Genomic DNA, 22,254 nt, shown 5'->3' with positions numbered 1-22,254 from the left:
CACTCTGTCTAAGGTGGGAGGAGAGAGGAAGCAGAAGAACCATTTACTCTTTTTAACCAAGCGTTCTGTCTCACTCACGACTTAAATATATGACTCTGGCATCTTGAGAGGCTAAATACACAAACTGTAATTATACTGGATTGTTTTCAATTCGCTGCACACGTGGCCCTCTCTCTGCACTATTAGTATTCATTAATAACACCAAGGCCCAAGGTTTCATTTATAACTACTAAGGTTAGATATTCATTAATCCTCATTACTAGTGCAGCACACACAAGCACACACACAAACACACACAAACACACACACAGAGAAAGGTGGATGTGTCTATAGCCAGGGAGCTGATGAATCAGAGTGTATGTTGGTTTGAATGTGGTTAGGGGGTTGATTAGTGCCACAAACCACTTAGCCATACTGTGCCATCCAAAAATCAAATTCTACTTTCTTACATATACATCTTTCCTCTGTATCGATTGTTTACCTCGGTATGGATTCTCACATCTTATCTACTTGGGACTCAGCCAGTTAATTGCTAATTTTACTTGGTTTATATTCAGCCACACCAGCGCCTGTTTGTTTTCAGTGGCTTGTTTCTCTGGCTTCCCATCCATGGTTCTATTCTACTTGTTTGCTTTATCCTAAAAGCTCATTATTAACAAACATTGTATCTTGGCAGCTGTCAGCAAGAAGTAGTGTCCCAAAAAACAAACTACTGCTTTAAAATGATTTTTAAAAATGATTTGTTTTCCCGGACTTTGTCTCTATTAAATGTTATAGTTGTCGTTATATTCCCGCTTGTTTTGATATGTTTACCTCCACCACAGAGGTTGTGTTTTCATTCCCATTGCTCTGTCTGTCAGCAGGATAACTTAAACATGACTGAACCTATTTCCATAAAAGTGCTCTTGCATGACCCAAGAAAGATCCCATAAAATTGGGAACTGAATTGTTTTTCACAGCCTTGTTGGCGATATGGCCCACTACTGTAATCTGCCTCTCTTCAATTGCCCCCATTTTAACTATCTTCTCCATAAGACACCCATTTCAATCTTGTTTTTCAAAGCCCTACATAAATAGAGTTTATTTGTCTGCTTTATTTAGATGAATATCGACGTATACCGTGGTAACAGCTATTCTCTCAGGGTTCTTTGTCCATTAGTAGAATTTACTGCAAAGCCCCACAGGACACCTATAATCTTAAACCAGCACATAACACAGCTACTGCAATTATAAAGAAATATTGCTAAAACAGCAAACACAATAAAAATGAGTATTTGATATCTAACAACTGTCAAATCATTCTGCGGCCAAGAATGTGGAGATAGTGACAGAAAATGTGCAAATATTAACTGGCATGGACAATTTGAGTACACACAGAAGAGTCAGTCAGAATCCATCACAGTGTGACACACAGTGTATCTGTATCTCACAGAGCTGCATGGCTGCACACTGATCAGGATTATTTCCACCAGCACCTTTCACTGCTGCTATCAGATGGCTGCGAATCTTAATAAGCTCACCACCCTGGCTGCACACACACACACACAGACACACACACACACACACCACGATGTACTGAATTTGTTCGTGCAACACAGTCCAATAAAATGATGCATAATAATAAATCCCCTTAACATGGCTTGGAGTCATCTGTTCGGTATCTGTGTGTAAATGTGTGTGTTTTTTTATGTGTGTGTGCCGTTTCCTCCATCTCACCTTTCTCACACATGTCTCCCCCGTAGCTGGGCAGGCAAAGGCAGAGGAAGGAATCAATCTTGTCAATGCAAGTGCCTCCATTTTCACATGGCTCCGACTGACAGTCATCAACATCTGTGGAGAGGGGAAAGCGGTAAGAGCTGAGGGGTCGTAGATGTCATTAGGTTCTTACAAGAGGAGCTGGTCCTTGTTTAAACAGTGAAATGTGAGCATGTCGGCGCGTACAGTGCTGTAATTCAAACACGGTGTGATAAGAATACAGATAACCCAAATCCCCTTTACATTCCTCAACGGTCCTCATGCTCTCACATACGACGACACTAGAAACACCTTTCAAGTGTTACCACACGCTCCACTACCCATTCACAGAGCTTATGGTCTTCTTGATGTAGGTCTAATCTCTTCTTTTGTCTCTTGTTCATCGTGTCCCTCAACAAAAGGGCTGCATGAGGGAGAAAGACCAGTCTGCACATCAAATCATTTTTCCTTTTAAGATGTTATAGCATAGACATAATTTTTGTTGACAAGTGAGCAGATAGGCTGGACCTGGTCCTGGCTCAGGATCCCAGCCTGGCAGACTTCCACCTCGCTGTAGGGGAAACAGATACCAGCTTCCAGGCTGCTCCTCTGCAGCTATCTGTGCTCTCTAACATCTCTGTGGATGGCAAAAGGAACATTTCTCTACATGGATCAATAAAGCATCACTTTATCATTGAAAATGGAGGGTAGGTAATCTCTTTTCCCCACTGTGGGCTTTTTGGACCCAGAATAAAAGACTGTACCCAAGGACTGCAGAAATCTATTAAAACTCACAGCGAGAGCGCAGAAAGAAAAACTATTTCCAAGTTTAAACTTTCTTCAGAGTATTTCCTCAGATCTAAATGGTTTCTTAGATCCAAGCACAGAGCTGAACAGCGGAAAAGGTCAGCGGCTGTAAAGATCTGCGGTAAATGTGTCAGACAGATCAAACAAGAATGACCTTTAGCCTCGGACAAGACTTTCATATTTCAAACTGTCCTCACACACTGAGGGTTCTATCATGGGATTAGGTAAGATTGTTGTTCATCATTTTAGATGAGATTTATTAATGCTTTTTTTTTGTTTTTCTCTTTCTGCAAAATTAAAGTCTGGCACAACCATCTGATCTGGCATGCCCCCTAACCCCTGCAGCCACATCCATACTAAACGCATCAACTCTGCTACTGATATTCCAAGCATTCGCAATATTCTGGAGGTTATTAAACAGAGAAGTTTTGGAAATGCTTCTGGCCCTATTTTAGTTTGGAAACACCGGGGCTTCATTTTAGTCTGGATTTGCAAAACTGAGTTGTTTGGATACAGTGATGTAGACTTAAAGAGACAGGAGCTAAAACCAAACATTTCAGACAGAGGCTGAAAGAGGAGCTGCAGCAATGGCTAGTCTGAGGAAGTTTTTTCATTAGACATTAGGCAAATAACCCAAATTAAAATGATGACACTGAATCAGACAATGTGCTTCTGTTAATGTACAGTTTTCTCAGTTTTAACTTTAGTTTCTTCAGTGGCATCATCAAACAGCTTAGGCTTGACTTTAATCTGACAACAGTGTCTGTTTATCTGTTTATGAAGATGGCAGCTCTGTTAAGACAGATGGAGAAAAATGAGGTCGACAGAGATTGAACCACAGATTTGTCATAATGTGTTTTCTTTAATCTCTCAGAGTTGGAATCAATCAAACAGTGTCTCTTGTCAGTAAGATCAAATATCAGTTTAAGAACATAAGTAGCATATACGTATTCAAGTGCCAGTTTTCTTATACCCCCAAAAAAATCTGTTAAAACCACCATGTGTAGGAACGACACTAACGTAAGAATAGATTTATATATAAGTAACTAAAATCGGACACATTTTAATATGTTGGTGATTGGAAGAACAATTGTACCAAACTCAGAATGTTAAATTAAAAACGGGAAAAGTGACAATCAGACATTCATGTTTTTGGTCTTTAGGTTTCATAAAAGGGGTTAGGGTTAGGGTTTTCAATTATTTAATTATTATATATTTGTTTATATTATTAGCACTGGTGAAAGTAGCTCCCTAGGAACATGAAGTGACTCAGACCTATACAAAATATACACTAAATGGTCAGAATATTACAAAAACGTAACCTAACTTAACTTGAAAATGTATGAAACTGACTAATGATCACCTTGAATGACCTTGAGAGATGCTAAATCCCAGTTAAAGACACATCACCTTCTCTCCCTCCCGATTTAAATCATTCCAGCTCCTTGTTGTTCGATAGATGAAAAAATAATCCCTTTGTGCCTCTCATCCAATATTCAGTGGGGAAGCTGCTCCTCTGAGAGGTAATACTGCAAATTCTGCAAATCCATGACAAAACCGTACAGCATACCCTTGCATCAGCAGCTAGCTGTCCACCCGTCTGTCTTTCTGTGACACTGAACAAACCTCGGTAAATATCAAGGCGTTCACAGCCCAAATTGGCCTGTGAATACAGATAAGTGTGCTGCTGCTGCATGTGAATCCTTTATCCATAAAGTGATCACTTCCTTGAGGAATCGCTGCCTAATGAGCTGAACATGTGTTACTGAGCAAATTAGGACCCTCATGGCAGATTTACACCTCGTGTCAAACTGTCACACCACTGCAGAGGTAGTTCTGCCGTGTGCTGAGGGATTACAGAGACTCACAATCACCTCTTCTAAAACCTGAATGCCTGCATGTGTTCATCGCATCAATGCACACACGGTCTCCATACAGTAGGAAAAATATTGATCTTTTTCAAGGTTTCACCAAATTTAAATCAAAACATTATAAAGACATTTTAATATTACAGAGAATTAAATGTAATACCTCTTTCATGGTCAAAACTAAGTATAAAAGATCTTCAGCTTTGAGAAGACCCTCTGTGTACTTTTCTGCATTGCATTGTGGGAGAATGTAAGCAAGGATTTAAAAACCTTTGGGTATATTTGCTGGTGACATGGAATCAAATCTAAATTCAGGATGTGCTGTGTAAGTTTGACTCACAGATTCCATTTGTACATGAAACCAGCCTCTTTGCGACATGACACATCTTGGAATTTTGAGATTCAAATAACTTTTCCAGGGAAAAACATCCTGACCTTGAGGGTCCATGACCATCCCCTGACAGTTTAAATCTAACCTTTGACCCTCAGCCTCTGTTCATCCTCCTCTCTCACCGTGACGGACAGCTCGGCCTTTGACCCGCCAATAGGCCGTTAAAGAGCCCCTGCGTCAGTACGCACACACTTACTGACACTGAGCTGGCTTCATTATGCCAGCGTGTGTGTGTTTGTTTTTTCGTGTGTGGGAGCGTGTGTGTTTGAGCATAACTCACCAATTTCACAGTTCTCCCCAGTGAATCCTTGTGGGCAGTAGCAGCTGTAGCCCCCTGTTCCCTGAGGTAGGCACTTCCCTCCATGCAGACACGGGTTTGTCACGCAGGGCTCCACCTCAGCTAGAAGAGACAGACGGAGGGGAGTGGAGGAGGAATTTAGGGATTCAGAATAAGTGAGTTAATTAAATACTGTAAAACGTCTTTCCTGTTTTTGAGCGTGATTTATTTTGGCATTGTGTAAAATCAATGTATGACTCAGAAAATAAAAAATAAAAACATACCAAACCAAATTTTTCGGTAATTGCAGCTCAGCTAAAACCAGCGGCTACAACGCAACGCATATCCATTTCACAGTCTGTCTCGTTTCAAAGGGATCAGAAGCCAGGGAGCCGCAACCTCGCCATCCACTCACAGCCACAGTTGTCATGGTTACCATGGGGAGAGCGAGCCCTGACTCACTCCACCGGGCGTAGTGGGCAGCGTGAGAACTTCAGACATTAGCCACCCTCAAAAGAAAGGAGCAGACCCCCCGCTGAGCGCCTTGGCCCCGCCATTCACCCACAAAATGTCTTCATGTGTGTGGTCTCCCTCCACAATTACAAATTTCCATATCAATTCACACGCCACCACATGTTTCTCCCCTGAGCCGCTCATTATGGCAACTTAAGGTCTTTGAAAACCAACACTCGTTCATCCTGGCCGCAAAAGCTCGGCTGTGGGACCCTTTGTTCTGCCAGATCCTTCTCTGACACTAAGGACTGTTGAGGAGGAGGTGCTGTGTGAAGTTCACATTGTGTGTGTGTGCTGGTTTGTGTGTTTTTCCCTAACACAGGGAAAATCAATACCCTGGTTATGATTAGCCCCGAGGCTGATCCAGTCCAATAATTAACCAGAAGCAGACATCTTAAGCTCAGATCATCTGATCTTTCATCACGTCGGACTGGACAAAATAAATGTTGGTGGACCAAAAAATCAGGTTGGGTGTTTTCGAGTGTTCAATCACAAGGACCCAGTGCAGAGCATGATTTCTCAACAGTCTCAAATTTATAGATTTATGGTAAATTTTGCCTAATAAACGCTTGAGCTGATGGTTCAAATCCTGATGGAATCAGGTGCTAAAACCAGCCACGCATTTCATTTAATGTACAGCGGTCTCGCCCTATGTGCTCTTGCACCCTGTGCATCAGCGAAGGTCAATGCGCACCTTGACAAATATAAAGTGTTATGACAAGCAGATTTACTATAGCATGTGTGTGTGTGTGTGTGTGTGTGTGTGTGTGTGTGTTTGTGTGCGTCTGCATGTGTGAAAGATAAACCCTTGTGTGCCTGGCCATTCATTAGAGCGAGTGGTGCAGAAAAATCAATAGTTGGTGTAGGGAACTGACAGGAGCGGACTGTCGCTCGCTCTGCACAGCGGCTGCTACAAACAACAGCAACAGTAAGCTGGCAACAGCGAAATCCGACTAATAACTTTACAGAGATAAGACCGTTAGAGATTTATTCTTTTGCCGCAGCAAGGCCGGGGATACCTCAAAGTATTTAATCTACACATCACACACGGCGTTCGCTGCAAGTAATCACAGCTGCAGACACAGTGGAAAGGCGGTTTACTTTGGAAATATGATTTCAGATAAGCACTTTAAATCTCACAAGTCACCGTTGGCATTTTCTGCGAAGGCGCGGTACCACGGTGAGGGAAACAAAGAAGCTTGCTTGCGATTTAAATGTTACAGAAAGATGGAAAATCAGTTTAAAAAGATCAAACAAAGGAAAGAAACTCATTGTGTCTCTGTGCATCAAGTGTGAAGCTGTGTGTGTCTCTGTGTGTTTGTGTGTGTGCTCCAGTTTGAGAACAATGCGCTCGGCAGCTGAAGGTCCTCGAATCCAACCTGAGGCCCCTCGTTTCTCTCCTCTCTCATTGATTGAACGGACTGATTAAGTGCTCTGTGATCCAGTCAGGAGAGCAAACACCGACCACCACCGTGAAACCCGACCACAGGGGAGCTGAGCCCGTGTACAGGAGAGTGAGAGAGATGTAAGCTGAAAGCCGTTACTCTGCTCCGATCCCCTGCCAGCGTGTCCACCCCCCCTCGCGTTCCAGCAAAGATATCTGTGTGTTTGTGTGTTTACGGGGCCTCTGGCTGCACCACTCCAGGGTCTCTCCGTCAATCAATCAGCTCTCACACTGTACAGCGGCAGTCCAGATTGACCTCGTCTTCTCGTCGATACCGTTTACAGCTGTTTTCTATCCGCGGACTCCTCACACCTCAGCCATGCCTGCTGCAGACATGAGCTGCGGAATAAATCAGCTCATGTGATAGCATGATGTCCGTGGGGCATTCACACGATGGGTGATAGGATCCCCCCCCCCCCCCCCGTATGCACTGTCATTATCGAGCGGGAAATAAACCAGGTGGGCCGGCCCCTCGGATGTACAGCACAGGGCTGCAGACTTAATCAGCAGATTGTATACGGTGACAAGGATGTGATCTCTGCTTCTGGCAGCAATAAATGGTAGGTGCATAGCCAGGGAATGAACACTGAATCTTGAAAGCCAGTGCTGAGCTCAGTGGAAGGATAATGAAGAAAACTGTACGAAAGGATAATTCTGTTCTTTTACCACCAGGAACATTCATGTAACAGAAAATGAGTTAGTGCGTAAAGGTTTTGCTGCAACAAAAAGTAGACAGCCAAAAATCACAAGCAGACAAAGAGCTAAACAGTGTGAGGAAGGTGTAACAATTACACCTTGGTATAACTTGTGACATAGGCACAGTGTTACCTTGCTAATTATGTGGCAGAAAGCATATCTAGTTTTATACCTTGCGAAATTAACTCCTACTATTACTACAAAAAATATCCAGTGATGAATCAGAATTATGCGCTATCAAATCAAAAAATAATGCTCATAATACTAAAATCTATGACTAATTAAAAACACATCCATATATGTAGATACACATAAAATGTAGAAACAGACCAACATATCTTACTTGTTGGCTCCAGAGTGACGGTGCTGACGTTCGCTCCTCTGTTGCTCTCCTCCTCCATGTTGCCAGGTAACAGGGCCCCTGAGCCCACGGTGTGAGACCAGGCGGGCTCTTCCTCATCCGGGGGCCCTGACAGTAACGGGGGATAATCCACAGAGCTGTTCTGTCCTGGTGTCTTCACTGGGACCCAGTGAGGCGGCGTCAGGGGGCTCGAGGAGCCGTCCTGGCTTTCAAGGTGAGGAGACGGAGATGGGTCTCCCGATCCGATCATTTGAGACAGGGTATGGGAGGAGACTGATGAGGGTGAGAGTGATGCGGTTTGGGAAATCAGTGAAGGTGAGGAAGTGGATGAAGAAGAGGAGGAAGAGGAAGGAGATGGTGACGATGGTTGAGAAGAGGACATTAACACTGTGGCTGATGGGGATGCTGAGGAGGACAGTGTTTGATGTTGGTCTGGGGAGATCGATGGTGTTCCTGCCGGTAAACTGGACGGTGATTTGGATGTAGAGAAGTCAGTGCTCTCTGACCCAGTTGTGGTCATCCCAGTGATCTCCAGAGGACTGGTGCTGGCAGTGGTAGTCGTGGTGGTGGAAGCGGTGGACTGTCCTTTCCTGTGACCCCTCTCCCTGGATCTTTCTCTGGACCTTTCTCTCGGTTTAGACGTTCCAACCGGTCGTCTTGACACTTGTATCTCCCCCTTCGCCTCTGCTCCGGTGATTTCTCCACTCCCCTCATCTTCTCCTTTCCCTTTCTCCTCTCCTCTCTCCTTCTCTTCTCCTCTACTCCTGTCCTCGCCTCGGTTCTTCTTTCCCCTCCCTCTGCCGCCCCTGCCGCTCGCTCTGGAGGTCACCGTCTCCTCCCTCTTGCCACCCGGCTGGGTCGTGGTCTCTGATTCAACGCGGACCCAGGTATCCCCGCTGGATGAGGTGATTTCAGGTGCAGAGCTGGAGGCATTGGATGTGTGGGTCTCTGGACTCTCCCGGGTCTTGGTGCTATCTGTAGTGATAGGAATACCGGAGGCGGGCAAGGTAGGTGCCAGACGAGTGGGTGAGTCTACGCTTGCTGGTGCGCTGCTCTCCTCGGAGGGGCCGCTGAACCATGAACTTCCCCAAGAAAACAAACCTGCAGAGGGCACAACATAAACAAAAAGAAAACAAGCAGTGAAGTCGGAGGTGCGTTTTTGCAGAAGACAAAAACAACATTGATGAACCAAGTAAAAATAATCTTATGGATTGTGTCTGTCTCGCCAAGGGAGACGAAACATTTCCAAACTGTCTGCTCTTCGTCAGCTGTTTTTCCTCTGTCACCCCACTCAGGCTGTCTACACTTCAATATTATCATCACTAGCAGGCAAAGCTCTGAGGACACGGAAGACAAACATTTCAATAAAGCTCAGAATAGAGCTGAACATTTCCCATGTTATCATTTTGTTTTTTAAAGCACTAAATTGAACCAGAGGACACTGCATACAGGGGTTGGATAAGATACTGAAATCATTAGACTAACAAAGACAGACAGATTTAACCGTCAACACTTACTGCAAGTGTGAGCATGTGTAATGTAATTTGCAGTTTATGATGTGAACATGATATTCATGTAAACATACAAGTTGTTATTAACAAAAGAACATGCAGGAATATTCCTAAAGCTTGTGTTAACCTATATTGCACAAAATATTAATGTATTTAGTATTTTATCAGGACAATATTTTTTACTGCCACATGACCTACTTTGGAATACTTAACGTGTCTTAATGTGTGCATTGTCATAAACACAGTAGTTTCTGACCATCATCTCATGGACCTGAACCAGTAGCGGATATAAGCAACGTAGGCATAGAGGGCAGGAAGCATTCAAAACCTTTTTTTTACAGAGTATATAAAAAGCACATATGGAATATATATGATTGGTGTATATTCACATTAAGTGTCACATATAAATAACGCATGAACATACATTCAAATAGCATCTATAGTCCAGGGCGGAGACCACATGCAAATTAGCTACAGTACATACCACACTCCACAGTTGTGTTGTACATTGCCCTTGTTAATTAACCTAATAAACTAAACAAACAACTGAACTCTGAGCTGCTCATTACACTGAAAGTTGCTAAATTAAATTACATGACAATATATGGCAAGAGCAAAAAGCAATACTGTCTGAAGCTAATTAACAAAGTGCTGATGACATTTAAATACACCCTCGTGTCATTATCATATTTAAAAGAGCTACTTTCAATTAAGATGAATATGTATGTTTATGCAACCAAAAAAACACCTGGGTGAAGCTTCAAACGTCCTCTAGACACAAAAAGATACAAACCTGCACATACACACACACCATGCACACACACACACACATCTGAACAAAATGAAAGATGCATGCTATAAACTTTCAGCAGGTTCTCTTAGTCTCATTTCTCACCATTCTCTTCATCTCACACACACTACCTCCCTGTACAAAAACACACACATATACACACACACATACACACACACACAGACTGAAACGCTGGACCTCCACGCTCTCACAAATTGCCTCAAAATTGAATCAACAACTCTGTAACACAGTTTCAACAAACACTGAACAACATTGCTGCCATTTGAAAACCACTTTCTTCTCCAGCCAGCACATGAAAACATCTAAACTCCGAAGGCCCCTGAGGAACGGGGGGAAGAGAAATCCAGGTTGATGAGTCTTCCTAGTGTTTATGTTGGAAGGAAACCTGATGATTTCAACACACAATGCTTGTGCTCCAGAGTTAATAATGATCATCAAGCTAAAGAGATATGATTCGTCTGCTTATGCACCCATGTGGGAAGGCTCAAAACAACACAGTCACAGGCACAGAAATATTTCTGTTTGTGTATGCTCTGTGTGGGCGATTTGGAAGATAGAAAAATGCAGCACCATTAAAACAAATTTCTTGAAAATAGTCTTTGTTTTGACATTAAATGGATTCTAAACCGCTCGCTGATGAGGGTTTGGATTAGATAGAAACAGAAAACTCTTCTCTGATAAGGAAAATGGAATCCAACCAAACATAATCAGGTGACAGCCGAGACAAGAGCTGGTTGAACTGTCAAAATGCTAAGTAGAGAACTGGCAGTGCCTCCTTTACTGTCTCTCTGTTTGATTTTTCCGCCTCCACTAAATTTGATTTATTAATTATAGAAATAACACCAGATGTCATCTGTGTCATATGAAGATTATTCTTGATGTTTGTTTCTCCCTCTCTAGTGTCCTTGTCCACTGGTGGGCTTGATATTTAAAGGTTTTATTTTATCCCTGATATTTCTTCCCTGTGTTTCCTACAGGAAACTTTCCTTTGTTTCTGTGACACTTGGCAGAAAGTCATGGATCCAGTTGTGTAGAACACTTTTGAGCAATTAAAAAGCATCTCAAGAAGTTTGGAGTGCATGTGGGGATGTGTAATTCCCTGGAAGTAACAACTAAGAGGTAAACACCAGGGTCTTTTTTCATTTTTATTTCAAGGGTCCCACTAATTACCTTGGAAATCGATGTTTACACTCCCAGAAGGAATGGAAATGTGCCCTAATATCAGAAACGCTCTCGATGCATATAGAGTGGAGAGGGAATGATTTATTTTGTATAGGATAACCAGGCTGATACGTCTCTGAAGACTTTATAACGACCTTCATCTTCTCTAGATCCAGCAACTAAATCTTTTTCCTATTTATGATAATCTTTGCCCACTCATACAGGAACGGAGCAGTTTAAATATTTTCCATTTTGGGGTTAAATCCCTCTAAATCACTACAGGGAGGTGACCAGAGAGAGGCAATCTGAGGAAAAATAAAACACCTTATTTGTAAATATCTACAGAAATTACACCTAACAAAAAGATGTACATTCTGAGCTATGGAGGTCTCAATAAAATAATCTCACGATTCTATTTTTATTAGCTTATTTGAGTTGCCAAGATATGTCCTTATCTATGACAGAAGGGATTACATTTGACTCGGTTCTCAGTGAGCAAGACTTGAAAGTAAGAAATAAGCTTAGAATACACACTTAAAAATAGAATGTAATTAAGCCTCATAAATATAAGTCAAACGCTACCAAGGGGTCAAATCCTGGTTAGTAGGCCATCCAGTTCAGTGATCAGAAATAGTCATGATCCACACACCTGGAGATGCCGAACTAGATGGTTTAGATTCTTGATCTTCCTTTTTTGAGGTTGTCTCCTTGTCACCTGGCTTCCCGTTGGGTGCTTGGGTTCCCTCCTCGTCTCCAGCTCCCACCAAGTAGTTCCAAGGCTTCCACATGGACTTGGAAATCTTTGAGATCACCTGAATTAATGAGTAGATAGACAGAAACTTAGCTGATTCAGTGATGATAGTTTTTTTGTATTTCAAACAGCCTATTTGAAGAACAAAACCAGACTGACTTTCTTTTCAGCAGGTGTTGTTGGGTGAACTGGGGGCCGGAGAAACTCCTCCGAGTCGGGACCAGGCTCCAGTGGCTCTCCCCAGTCTAAGGAGCTCTGTCCTGGGATTAGCTGGAGGGTCACGTAGGATCCTGAAGACTCTGAGGACCAGGGGTCTGAGGCTGAATCATAATCCACAGTATCTTTGGTCAATACAAGCAATTTATATTTTTTACAGAAATCAATACTAGTAATCAGACTCACCAGCATCAGTGCTGTGAAGAGTGGCCTCCTCCTCAAGGTCAACCAATCCTGTCCAGTTGGAGGGTGAACCATCGCTGCCATTTAAGGATCCTGTATGGACATAAGTGGAAAGAACATTATACTTGTACCCAAATGAAGTGCATTGCCACTATGTGTGAATCTACTAATTAGATTGTTGATTCTCTTAATCAGCTTCTTTGTGCTGCTACTGATCTCTGAACCACAGACAAATGAGAAACCTCTGGTAGTGACAGCCTGCTGTGTAGTCGGGTCGGGGCTGTCCATCCCTGAAGAGTCAGCCTCACTTGAGCCTGCGAGGTAGCTCCAGGGCTTCCACAGGGAGGTGTAGATGTGAGAGACCGAGTCCGTGTTCTTTGTGTTTCCTAGGAAACAAGTGGATAAGATCTGCTGTTCACATTGCTGTCGCTGAAGGATTTCACCCAGTGGCTCTCAACTTTTGCAGAAATTGACCGATAACCGTCAACATACGAAGCCGCCACTGAAAATGAACCACTAGATATTGACACCCTGTCCTCTTTTCACTTCTTGTGTCAATCCAGCTTTTTCACAGAAACATGACGGGGGGCGGGGGGGGGAGATAATGTGGATCAGACATCAGGGTTGCCATAGCTACAACAGCAGTAATGTAATTTATCATAACTGATTCAAATTGCCACTTAAATCCTCCACAGCAACATCAACACCTCTCTTATGAGTGAGGCGGTAAATAAATCTGTGTATTCATCCATTTTTATCTATATAGATCAGGGGTGTCCAAATAATATTTACATGAAACATTATTACAACATAATTGTAATAGTAAAGATTTATGATTCCTTTTCATTGCTGTCTAAACAATGCATAATGAGTTAGTTCTGTAGTTTTGATAGGTATAAGCAGCAATAGTATACAAATGCAGCCCATTTGATAATACCTCTGTAGCAGTAAGCGTCATATAGGTCTGTGGTGTTGTCAGCGGTGCTGTTTGGTGTAACTGTGCGGACTCCCGGCTGGAGGCCTCCACAGTCGAGGCGAGGCGAGGTCACCGGGTAGCGAATGCTGCCATCGGACATCCAGCCAGGGGCACAGCTGTCCAGGCCTGCCCTCCAGGCAAGGTAAAGCTGCCCCACTGTGGCAAGCTGCCCCCCGAGGGACACACAGCGGTCTGAGGCGGAAGACAGAGACAACCTGCCCGGGACCGAGGAGTGAAACACCTCACCTGAGGGAAGGAGACATGAAAAAGGAGCTTGTCACGAATATAAAATTCAGTCTTAACATAATTAATCATTTCCTAAAACAACTGGGTACTGTGGTTTTTGCCAAACATTACTCAACTAGAATAACCGCCTCCACTAACCAGAGCAGTTTAAGTCTACCAACGTTTTTTTATCAGTCATGTGAGTCTAAACTATTTTTAGATGTGGATTAATACACTTTTGATGAAGTATTCCCTGCTAACAGCAGGAGGATGGTGCTCATGGGACTGGTTTAAAATAAACCACAGTGCCCACGACACTTTTATGAGGGGACATGTCACCAAGTGCAAAGGTCTGATTATTTTTTTTTATAGGTTTTGGACAATTTAGTGGATCACTGACAGAAGACCAATAAGCTTGCAAGGAGAAGTCATTGTTGCTTAATATTTTTTTTAATAGAACAGAAAAATATATATTGCCAGTATTATCCTTTATTATTGTAGCAGTATAAAGATGCAGACATCAGTGTGAAGCTATGTCTGGTTTTGATGTGTTCCCTGTGTGTGTGTGTGTGTGTGTGTGTGTGTGTGTGTGTGTACCATCGAGTTCTTTGGCAAAACAGTACACATCAAACAGCTCTTTCGGGTCCCTCTTCCCATAATTCCTCACTCCAGCGGAGTACTCCTTGTGGCCATAGCAACCAAGCTCTGGCAGCTGGACAGAATAGCTGTGGAGACGAATCATGTGGGAGTCATAAACTGTGATAAATTTGGGATTAGTCTTCCTTTTGTCTAATCAAAGGAAATAAGCATTAGAGATATCTCATGGATGTTTTACTGTATGAATATGATCTTAGCACACATATCAAAACTTTGATTCTCATTAAGTCTTTAAATGTCAGTTTAGAATAAATTCCTACTACTGCTCTCTTTCAAAGGGCAAGGGGATTAGAATAGATTAAAATACAATTGAATAGTGAAGAAACAACAGCGGTAATTACTTGATCATTATCCAGAAGCAGATTAAAACAAAACCACAGAAGATGTGAGAAGAGAAAGTGAACAAAGAAAAACTGCAGGAGCCCCAACGATCGATTAATTGTCTAAAAGTTACTGAATATTTTTAAGAAGAGATTGATCCAACTGTTGTGTCTGTATGGTAAATAAGAAGTTACTGCAAGACATTTTCAAAAAACCTCCCAGCAGATCTTGAGCAAGGCAAAGCAAGACTCATTGCAACCTGTGAGCAGCGATGTCAGGGTGTGACAAGCAAACACAACTTATTAAACGTCTTCACACCGAACGGTCTGATCATCCAACCAGCCGGCTGCACAGCTGGCAAAGCCGTCATAGTACGCTGCCCACATCTGGGCTGGTGTGGCGATCTGAGCCGAGTTCTCCTGGCAGACCCGCTGTGCGTCGGTAAATGAGAGGGCATAGCGGGCGCTGGGGGTCCGGTAGAGAAACACCACACCTAGACAGGCAGACGCAGGGAAAATAGATGAGAAAGGATCTTTTTTAAGTACTTAGTGGGATGTGATCAAAGAGCATTTTATGGTGGCCACAAACAGACCAAACAGCAGTATGTGAGTTTTAGCAAATGAGCATATGAGCAAACTGAAAGGTTATCATCTGTGTTCGGTCCAAACACTTTGAGTAAAAGAACAACACACTCACTCCAGTAGAAATTTAGATAATACATGACACCAACACAGATAATTAAAATGCTATGTTGAGGCCATCATTATGATATTGATCATTAATTAAATAAAAACTCTGAAAAGGGTTAATTGGTCATGCTTCCGTTTTAAAGCAGCTGTCATCTATCTTACATTAGCACAACAAGCACTGGATGCACTAAAACAAGGAAACCAATGAAGTTAAAAGAAGAATTTTAAAGGCTTTTGTGTAAATGCTGCTCAGTCTGTCAGCAGGGTTTCTGTTCTGTTTCATTTGGAGAGTTGCGGCACAAAACTTTTTTCTCACAAAGAAATCCAGCGAAAGACGCTGCGGCACTCACCGGAGACCACCAGGGGCACAGTGTCCCTCTCATAGTCGTTACCCAGGACAACCTGACAGTGGTAAGTGCCTGAGTCGTTGGTACGGAGACTGGAGATCTCCATGGTAGCATTCAGAGGATTGGCAGTGTGTCCTGGCAGCATGACGCGACCACTGAAAGCCTTATTCAGCTTGATTACATCACCTTTGGCAGAGATAACAAACCTTTGTTCAATACAACTGGCATCCTGAATATTTTAAACATAGAAAATAAACCTCAAGGAACCACAGACAAATTGATGTAGATATAATTTTGTTCTCAAATTCTACTTTTGTCAGATAAAATCCACGAATATCTCTAAAATGTCTCATTTTAGTCTCATTTTGACTGTAGGAGCTCCAGCTGTCGGCTCAATGTCTATGTCATTGTTTTGCTTTGGAAACCTTTCAGATTCAATCACATCCATGATAATTTGTTGCCATCAGAAACAATTACAATTTGCAATTACCTTTTAAGTTGCTACAGCCAAGATTTGTGCAAACAGCTGCTTATTTACACATCCAGCTTGTTGAACAGGATTTTCGTTAATTTGGAGTTTTGTTTCTGATAAAACAAAGACAAGTCAAACATTCACTCTCTTTTAGCTCAGCTTTGCTCTACACACTCATTCGTGAGCTGCTAAAAACTCGACCATGTTCACCTGCAAGTTGCCAACTTTATGGTTTTCCAACCTGAACGCACCAGGAGGTCCTCGTCAGTCCAAAATATCTGGACGTATAAATTACATCAACACTGGCATCGGTTCTCATCACCTCACAACTTGTTGTTTTTTAAAAGTTTACCTTTTTGTCTATGATTTCTACATGTTTGGCTCCTTTTTTTTTTTTTTCATATCCCTCACATCAATTGGACATTCATTTTTGGTGATGTCAGTAAAGATTCTGGAGTATGTCCTGAGCCACTGACTCGGTCGTTTGCGTTCTCATATAAAGCCCCTCTAGATAATTTCAATGTCAAATGATATCAGAATATATCAATGAACTGTTAAAAACTATATAAAAAAAGGCCATGGGTAGATTAATTGCATATTGACAGGCCTTGACTTTGCTAAAACGCTTGCACTCAGACAGATTTGAAGTGTTTACAGAGGAAATTCAGTATAAAAAGGTTTATCATTTTAAATCCTGGAGCTGCTACAGTCAGCTTGTTAAATTCCTCTCCTGTGAGGCCTTCAGGTTCACTTACTCTGAGCTTAGCAGAGCTGCCATCTCAGGTGGTGACTGTCTGTGAAAGACTCACATCCACAGACTCATACGATCTGTTTTTGCCCTTGTGGGATGTTATTTGACTGATGTAGGTTTTTATCAGCAGCTGAATCACACTGTGCCATCACATCTTTGCTTTACCCTTAGCTGAAAGCACAATCTGCTCCACTGGAGCTTCCTGTCCTTCAGATGCCACGGTGCGGGTCCACAGGATGTGTGGACGCTGGCTGGAGGAGCTGGTCTGGAGGGTAAAGACACAGGGGAGGACAGCTTTGCCTGCCAGTGTTTGTTGTACTGTGGGATGGGTGATCCTACGCATGTTCACTACAGAGGAGGTCTCACCTAGAGGGCAACAACAAGAGAACAGAGCATAGTTAGATAATGAAATTAAATATTTCGCGAGGGAAGAAAATGCCACAGAGAAAATGGGGCAGTAAACAATTTCCTGTGATTATGATTCACTTGTTAATGTGTTGCATAAATCTGCTTTGAGAAAGGGCACGGCAGACAAATACAAATCGTTCTGCTGGTTGATTAGAGTCAATGCAGCCTAGGAGATGTAAAGAAAGTGTAGCGTGTGCAGGTGTCCGGTTCCCCTGGGATTCATTAGCAGTGTCACACGTTCACATTTCCACAAATGAATGAGGAACTTGTTTTATTATTCCAGCAAATAAACCCAGCCCAGACTTTCACACACCTGAACACATACACACACACAAACACACCTGAACACATACACACAAGTGAACATGGTGGCTCACAAGTAATTATTTACATTTTTATATATATCGTCACCGCTCACACAAATGACTTCGGCTGTCACTCACAGATTAATTTAAATAAATTTCACGCCACAGAAACATCAGTGTAAAGGCAACGACACAGTAAGAGCTGGGTTCATGGTTCTGCAACCTGATATCCTGGCAACCAGCTTGGTTGCCAGGATATACAGGCAAAATGTAACCATGACAACATGATCATCTACACAGACATTACCCTCCAACCAGACAGTTCCTAGAGATCTCTGTGTGGTGTTATCCTCTGTGGACCTGAGTTTAACATACCAGGCTTTCATTATTTTTATTGGGCCCGAGCACTGACAGGCAATGACAGACAGTGAGACCCTATTGAAATTGTAAGGATTATTATTTTATTTTTCAGGCAGAGTAATGGCGTCTTGTTATTACACTTTTTTTATTTTTTTATTTAATAAAATAAAATAAAAAAAATAAAAATATTTGTTTATTTTATTTTATTTTATTTTATTTTATTTTATTTTATTTTATTTTATTTTATTTTATTTTATTTTAGGGCCAGAGCACTGACAGGCACTGACAGGCACTGAGACCCTACTGAAATTGTAAGGATTATTATTATTATTATATATTATTAATAATGTTTTGTTTTAATTCATCCTACTCAATAATAACACATAGTAAGGTCATAAGCTGTTTCTACTTAATTAAAGCAGGGCTGTGGACTGGTGTGATACAGTGTCACCTGAAATTCATAAGAAACCATCACAACGCTTGGATCAGTTTAGAATAAAATGTTTTCGATTCCTATTTTCTTTTCCTCTCTGTAAATATGTCCCTGTTAGTCACACAGAGAAATGTGTAGAAAACGTAACAAAAGAACCTGTGTTAAAATAAAAAAATAAAGCCTCATTTGGAATATGGCACACGATGGAATTGAATCCCTGAAAGATATTTTCCATCTGCATTTATATTGGCTTTCACAAGCTGAAGCCCCTGAGAACGTCTCCCCACAGTGGAGAGCGTCGCTGCTGGCTTCCCAACAAATCAGATGTAATCACAGAATCACAAATACCAGGGAAAAGCATAAGAGCCTGAACATGACGGAGAACAGGAATGAAAGAGATGGAAGGAGAGATGGAGGGAGGACTAAGAAGATGGATGGGTGAAATTGAGGGACTCTGGATGACAAGTGTGTCCTGTAGCATGGTGCTGACAGATTGGACAAAAGACAAACGGCCTGAAGAGAGGAGCGGAGAGCTGGAAGTGACATGAGAGGACGCGCGCTGTCATTAACAGATGTCGTCTCCACCTCCTGTTCATCCTCCTCACTCCACTGAGCTCTTTATAGTACAGCAGAGTTTCCCATTAGAATTTTATATGTAATTATGGCCCGTAAACCTATAAACATGAGGACCTATTATAAGAAGCTGAGCTTGAATAGTCATTCTTGACCTTGTAAACAGTAATTTGATGAAATGAGTCAGGGTCTATTCAGCTTTTTCTGGAGCTTTGTACAGTTTGCTCTGTCATTTTGTGAAAAAGATGTGAAACAAGTAGCTTTACTCCACCTGATGTTCTGCTGTGCAAAGCTCATTAGCTAATTTGTATTTTAATCAGTATTGATATAGCTATGATGCATTTCTATAGCCACTTATCCTGTTCAGGGTCACATTGGGATAAACTCCTTGGTGTTATTAGCAGATTGGACATGATGTGAATCACAGGACATGACATAGAAACTATATGAACAAGCAGTATTTACTATTAACCGGTAATAAATGTGTGCAGCACTGATTTGCAGTGGTACCAGATGGTTGTTATTGGTATTATGCTGATATATTTATGTACTATTATATTTTGCACCTAATGTTGTCGTTTGTTTGTCCAGATATCCGTCAGATCATGGGGGGTGATCTGAATGTTTAGTAGTGTTTCTTTGTTCTTATGACACAGAGGCTGTGTGTATCCATGAGTTAGGCAAAGGTGGTTCTGATTTATCACTTTCTATGAATTTGTTCTAATCCGCAGCCCTTCATTTGTTCTTCATCTCACCTGATGATTTTGATTCATTAACAATAAACAGCTTATTTAGCCTTTTCCATTACCAGCAAATGTTGCTTCACTTATCCCTATAGGCACATGCAGGGTTGGCACAGTGGTACTATGTTGACTATTTGAAGACTAATCTAACAAAACAAAACAATAATAATAATAAAGTGATAACTCAACAAAATAGTTCCACATGATAAAATTTAACAGCTTTTACAGTAGCTTAGAATATAATGTTTGGTCCTGGTTAAAAGCACAAGTTTTAGTTTGAGTATTGGCAAGATCCTAGATTGTGCCATACATGTATAAATGATTGAATGTGGATTAAAAGCTTTCTACTGTCACAATGTAATGACTAGGCTGAGTTTTAATTTTGGAAATGACAGATGCAGTTTCTCCTCTTAATAAAGGGACAAAACGACCAGGCCGACCAGCGACCACCACCACGCCTGCCAACTGTAGGAGACGTAATTAAGGAGAGACACTAATCTTTACTACAGGCAGTCGGCAGGCTGCAAGTGGGACCTCAAACCTCCGCTACTATCCTCCGGAGACGCACAGCTCTGACACATTCTCTCTTTTTGTTCCATAATTGTGGATTTTATGCAGAGTTGCGATGGAACAGATGGTCAGCTAAATTTGCACAAATGGGTTTGGAGGTGTTCCAGCTCAATCCCACTGAGCATGTCTGCAAACATCCTCAATGTGTCAGCTTTCACTTATAACACTCAAATTAGCGCAGACCTGTCTTGTGAATCTGTGTTTGTAGGAACATTTATGGGGAACGGTTTTTCTCTGAGTCCTGGTCAAGCTGCTTCCCTCAATTCATTCCTCTCATCCTCCTTTCAGTAGTTTTCATTCCTTTTCCTCTCGTCCTTTACCTCCCTCTTCTTTCACTAAACACTATTGTGACATATTCTGTTACCACTGCTTGTTGTCCCTTTACATCTGGAAGTGCTGATTAGCACTTAGAGATGAGGCGCTTGAAGGAAACAAAGAGCGGAGGTAGGAGACAGACTCACCCAAGCCTAAATAGAGCAGCAGCATCGAAGCAAAGAGGATCTGCCGCCCAGCTGCACATGGAGTGAGCCCCATCGTGGACCTGCAGAGAGAGAGAGGAAACAGAGGAGAGAGGGGGAGAGACCAGAGGGAGACAGAACAGAGAAGAGAGGGAGAGAATGTTTCAATCATCAGTAACACTGCACTTGCAAAAATATCATAACATATTGACAAGGACAGTCTTTTAAATGGAAACATATCATCACTGAATAAATTACCTTCACCAAAGTGGGATAAGTATAATCCCATTTTCCGGGACTGAAAAAAACTCAAATCTGATCAAATTTTTCTTGGAGTAATTAAATATCCATGTTTTATTGAAGACAAACATTAACTTTGATATTCAGATCTTACACATGTTGATTGTTGACATGAAACTCCAAAGATCTCAAGTTTCTCTAGACCCCGAATTGCTTTGTGCAACTAGACTGGAACTCTGAACCCTCCCTCCTACCAGCGTGTGAAACGGTGAATGAGAGACAAATTTTAAAAAAACTCCAAAAGTACAGGTCTCTCTTTTTTTTATCACATGAAACAGTTTGTTGATTTTTAATTGTAGGCACAGACGAGGGACGACTTGCTCCTGCGTGGATCTGAAAAACCTCAACAGCTGTTTGATTTATCCCTTCAGAAGCTAATTACGCCATTTCACATCCATCCAGCTGTTGTGCAAATAAATCTGTCTTTCTTGGATAAACGCTTAAAAAAATAAACGTTTCCCCTGATGGAAATACAATGTATTTTCAGACCTGCCATATTCTAACGGTGGCGGTGATGTTTACACACACCTGGTTACATGCCATTCATCTTAATGACTTGTCTATTGTGAAGTCACAACAGGTGTTGAAGCAGCAGCGTGAAATCTTACTGACACAAAAACTGATGCAGACCGTGACAAAGTTCACGAAGGAGTAAATTACTCATATGTTATTTGTTTTCTATCAGTTATTGTTGCGACGTCAACATTATACCAAGCCCACATCTGTTATAACCATAGACTGTGTGTAAAGAAGGAGAACATGATTCCTCACTAAAAGTGAAGCCAAAGTGTCTCAAATACCACCTAGTGGCCGGCTGCAGGTCATAAACCTCGCCTCATCCATGTTAGGGGATGGGACACGGACCAAACTAAGAAGGTCAAAGTGCAAATCAAATACTTTTTCGTTGTTTTATCTCATTTACCGTGATTCTAATCCTATTCA

General features: G+C 41.9%; 1 protein-coding gene across 2 annotated transcripts in view; it reads right to left on the bottom strand.

The window, feature by feature from the left end:
- Nucleotides 1–22,254, bottom strand: part of LOC133968331 (neurocan core protein-like) — a 39,274-nt gene that overhangs the window by 5,014 nt on the left and 12,006 nt on the right. Inside the window, exons 2-14 of one of the 2 annotated variants that reach the window (XM_062404316.1) lie at nt 21,016–21,095; nt 17,328–17,528; nt 15,943–16,125; nt 15,222–15,396; nt 14,523–14,650; nt 13,662–13,946; nt 12,967–13,110; nt 12,728–12,817; nt 12,485–12,645; nt 12,224–12,386; nt 8,074–9,192; nt 5,081–5,200; nt 1,717–1,830 (exon numbers count right to left, since the gene is read on the bottom strand). In XM_062404316.1, coding sequence (XP_062260300.1) covers nt 1,717–1,830; nt 5,081–5,200; nt 8,074–9,192; nt 12,224–12,386; nt 12,485–12,645; nt 12,728–12,817; nt 12,967–13,110; nt 13,662–13,946; nt 14,523–14,650; nt 15,222–15,396; nt 15,943–16,125; nt 17,328–17,528; nt 21,016–21,088 — 2,956 coding nt within the window. In that variant the 5' untranslated portion in view covers nt 21,089–21,095. The remainder of the gene's footprint in view (nt 1–1,716; nt 1,831–5,080; nt 5,201–8,073; nt 9,193–12,223; nt 12,387–12,484; nt 12,646–12,727; nt 12,818–12,966; nt 13,111–13,661; nt 13,947–14,522; nt 14,651–15,221; nt 15,397–15,942; nt 16,126–17,327; nt 17,529–21,015; nt 21,096–22,254) is intronic. The other variant, XM_062404317.1, reaches the window with a different exon arrangement.

Source organism: Platichthys flesus, chromosome 14 (genome assembly GCF_949316205.1).
Source record: "Platichthys flesus chromosome 14, fPlaFle2.1, whole genome shotgun sequence".
NCBI lineage: Eukaryota > Metazoa > Chordata > Actinopteri > Pleuronectiformes > Pleuronectidae > Platichthys > Platichthys flesus.
This window is presented reverse-complemented; position numbering and strand designations above follow the sequence as displayed.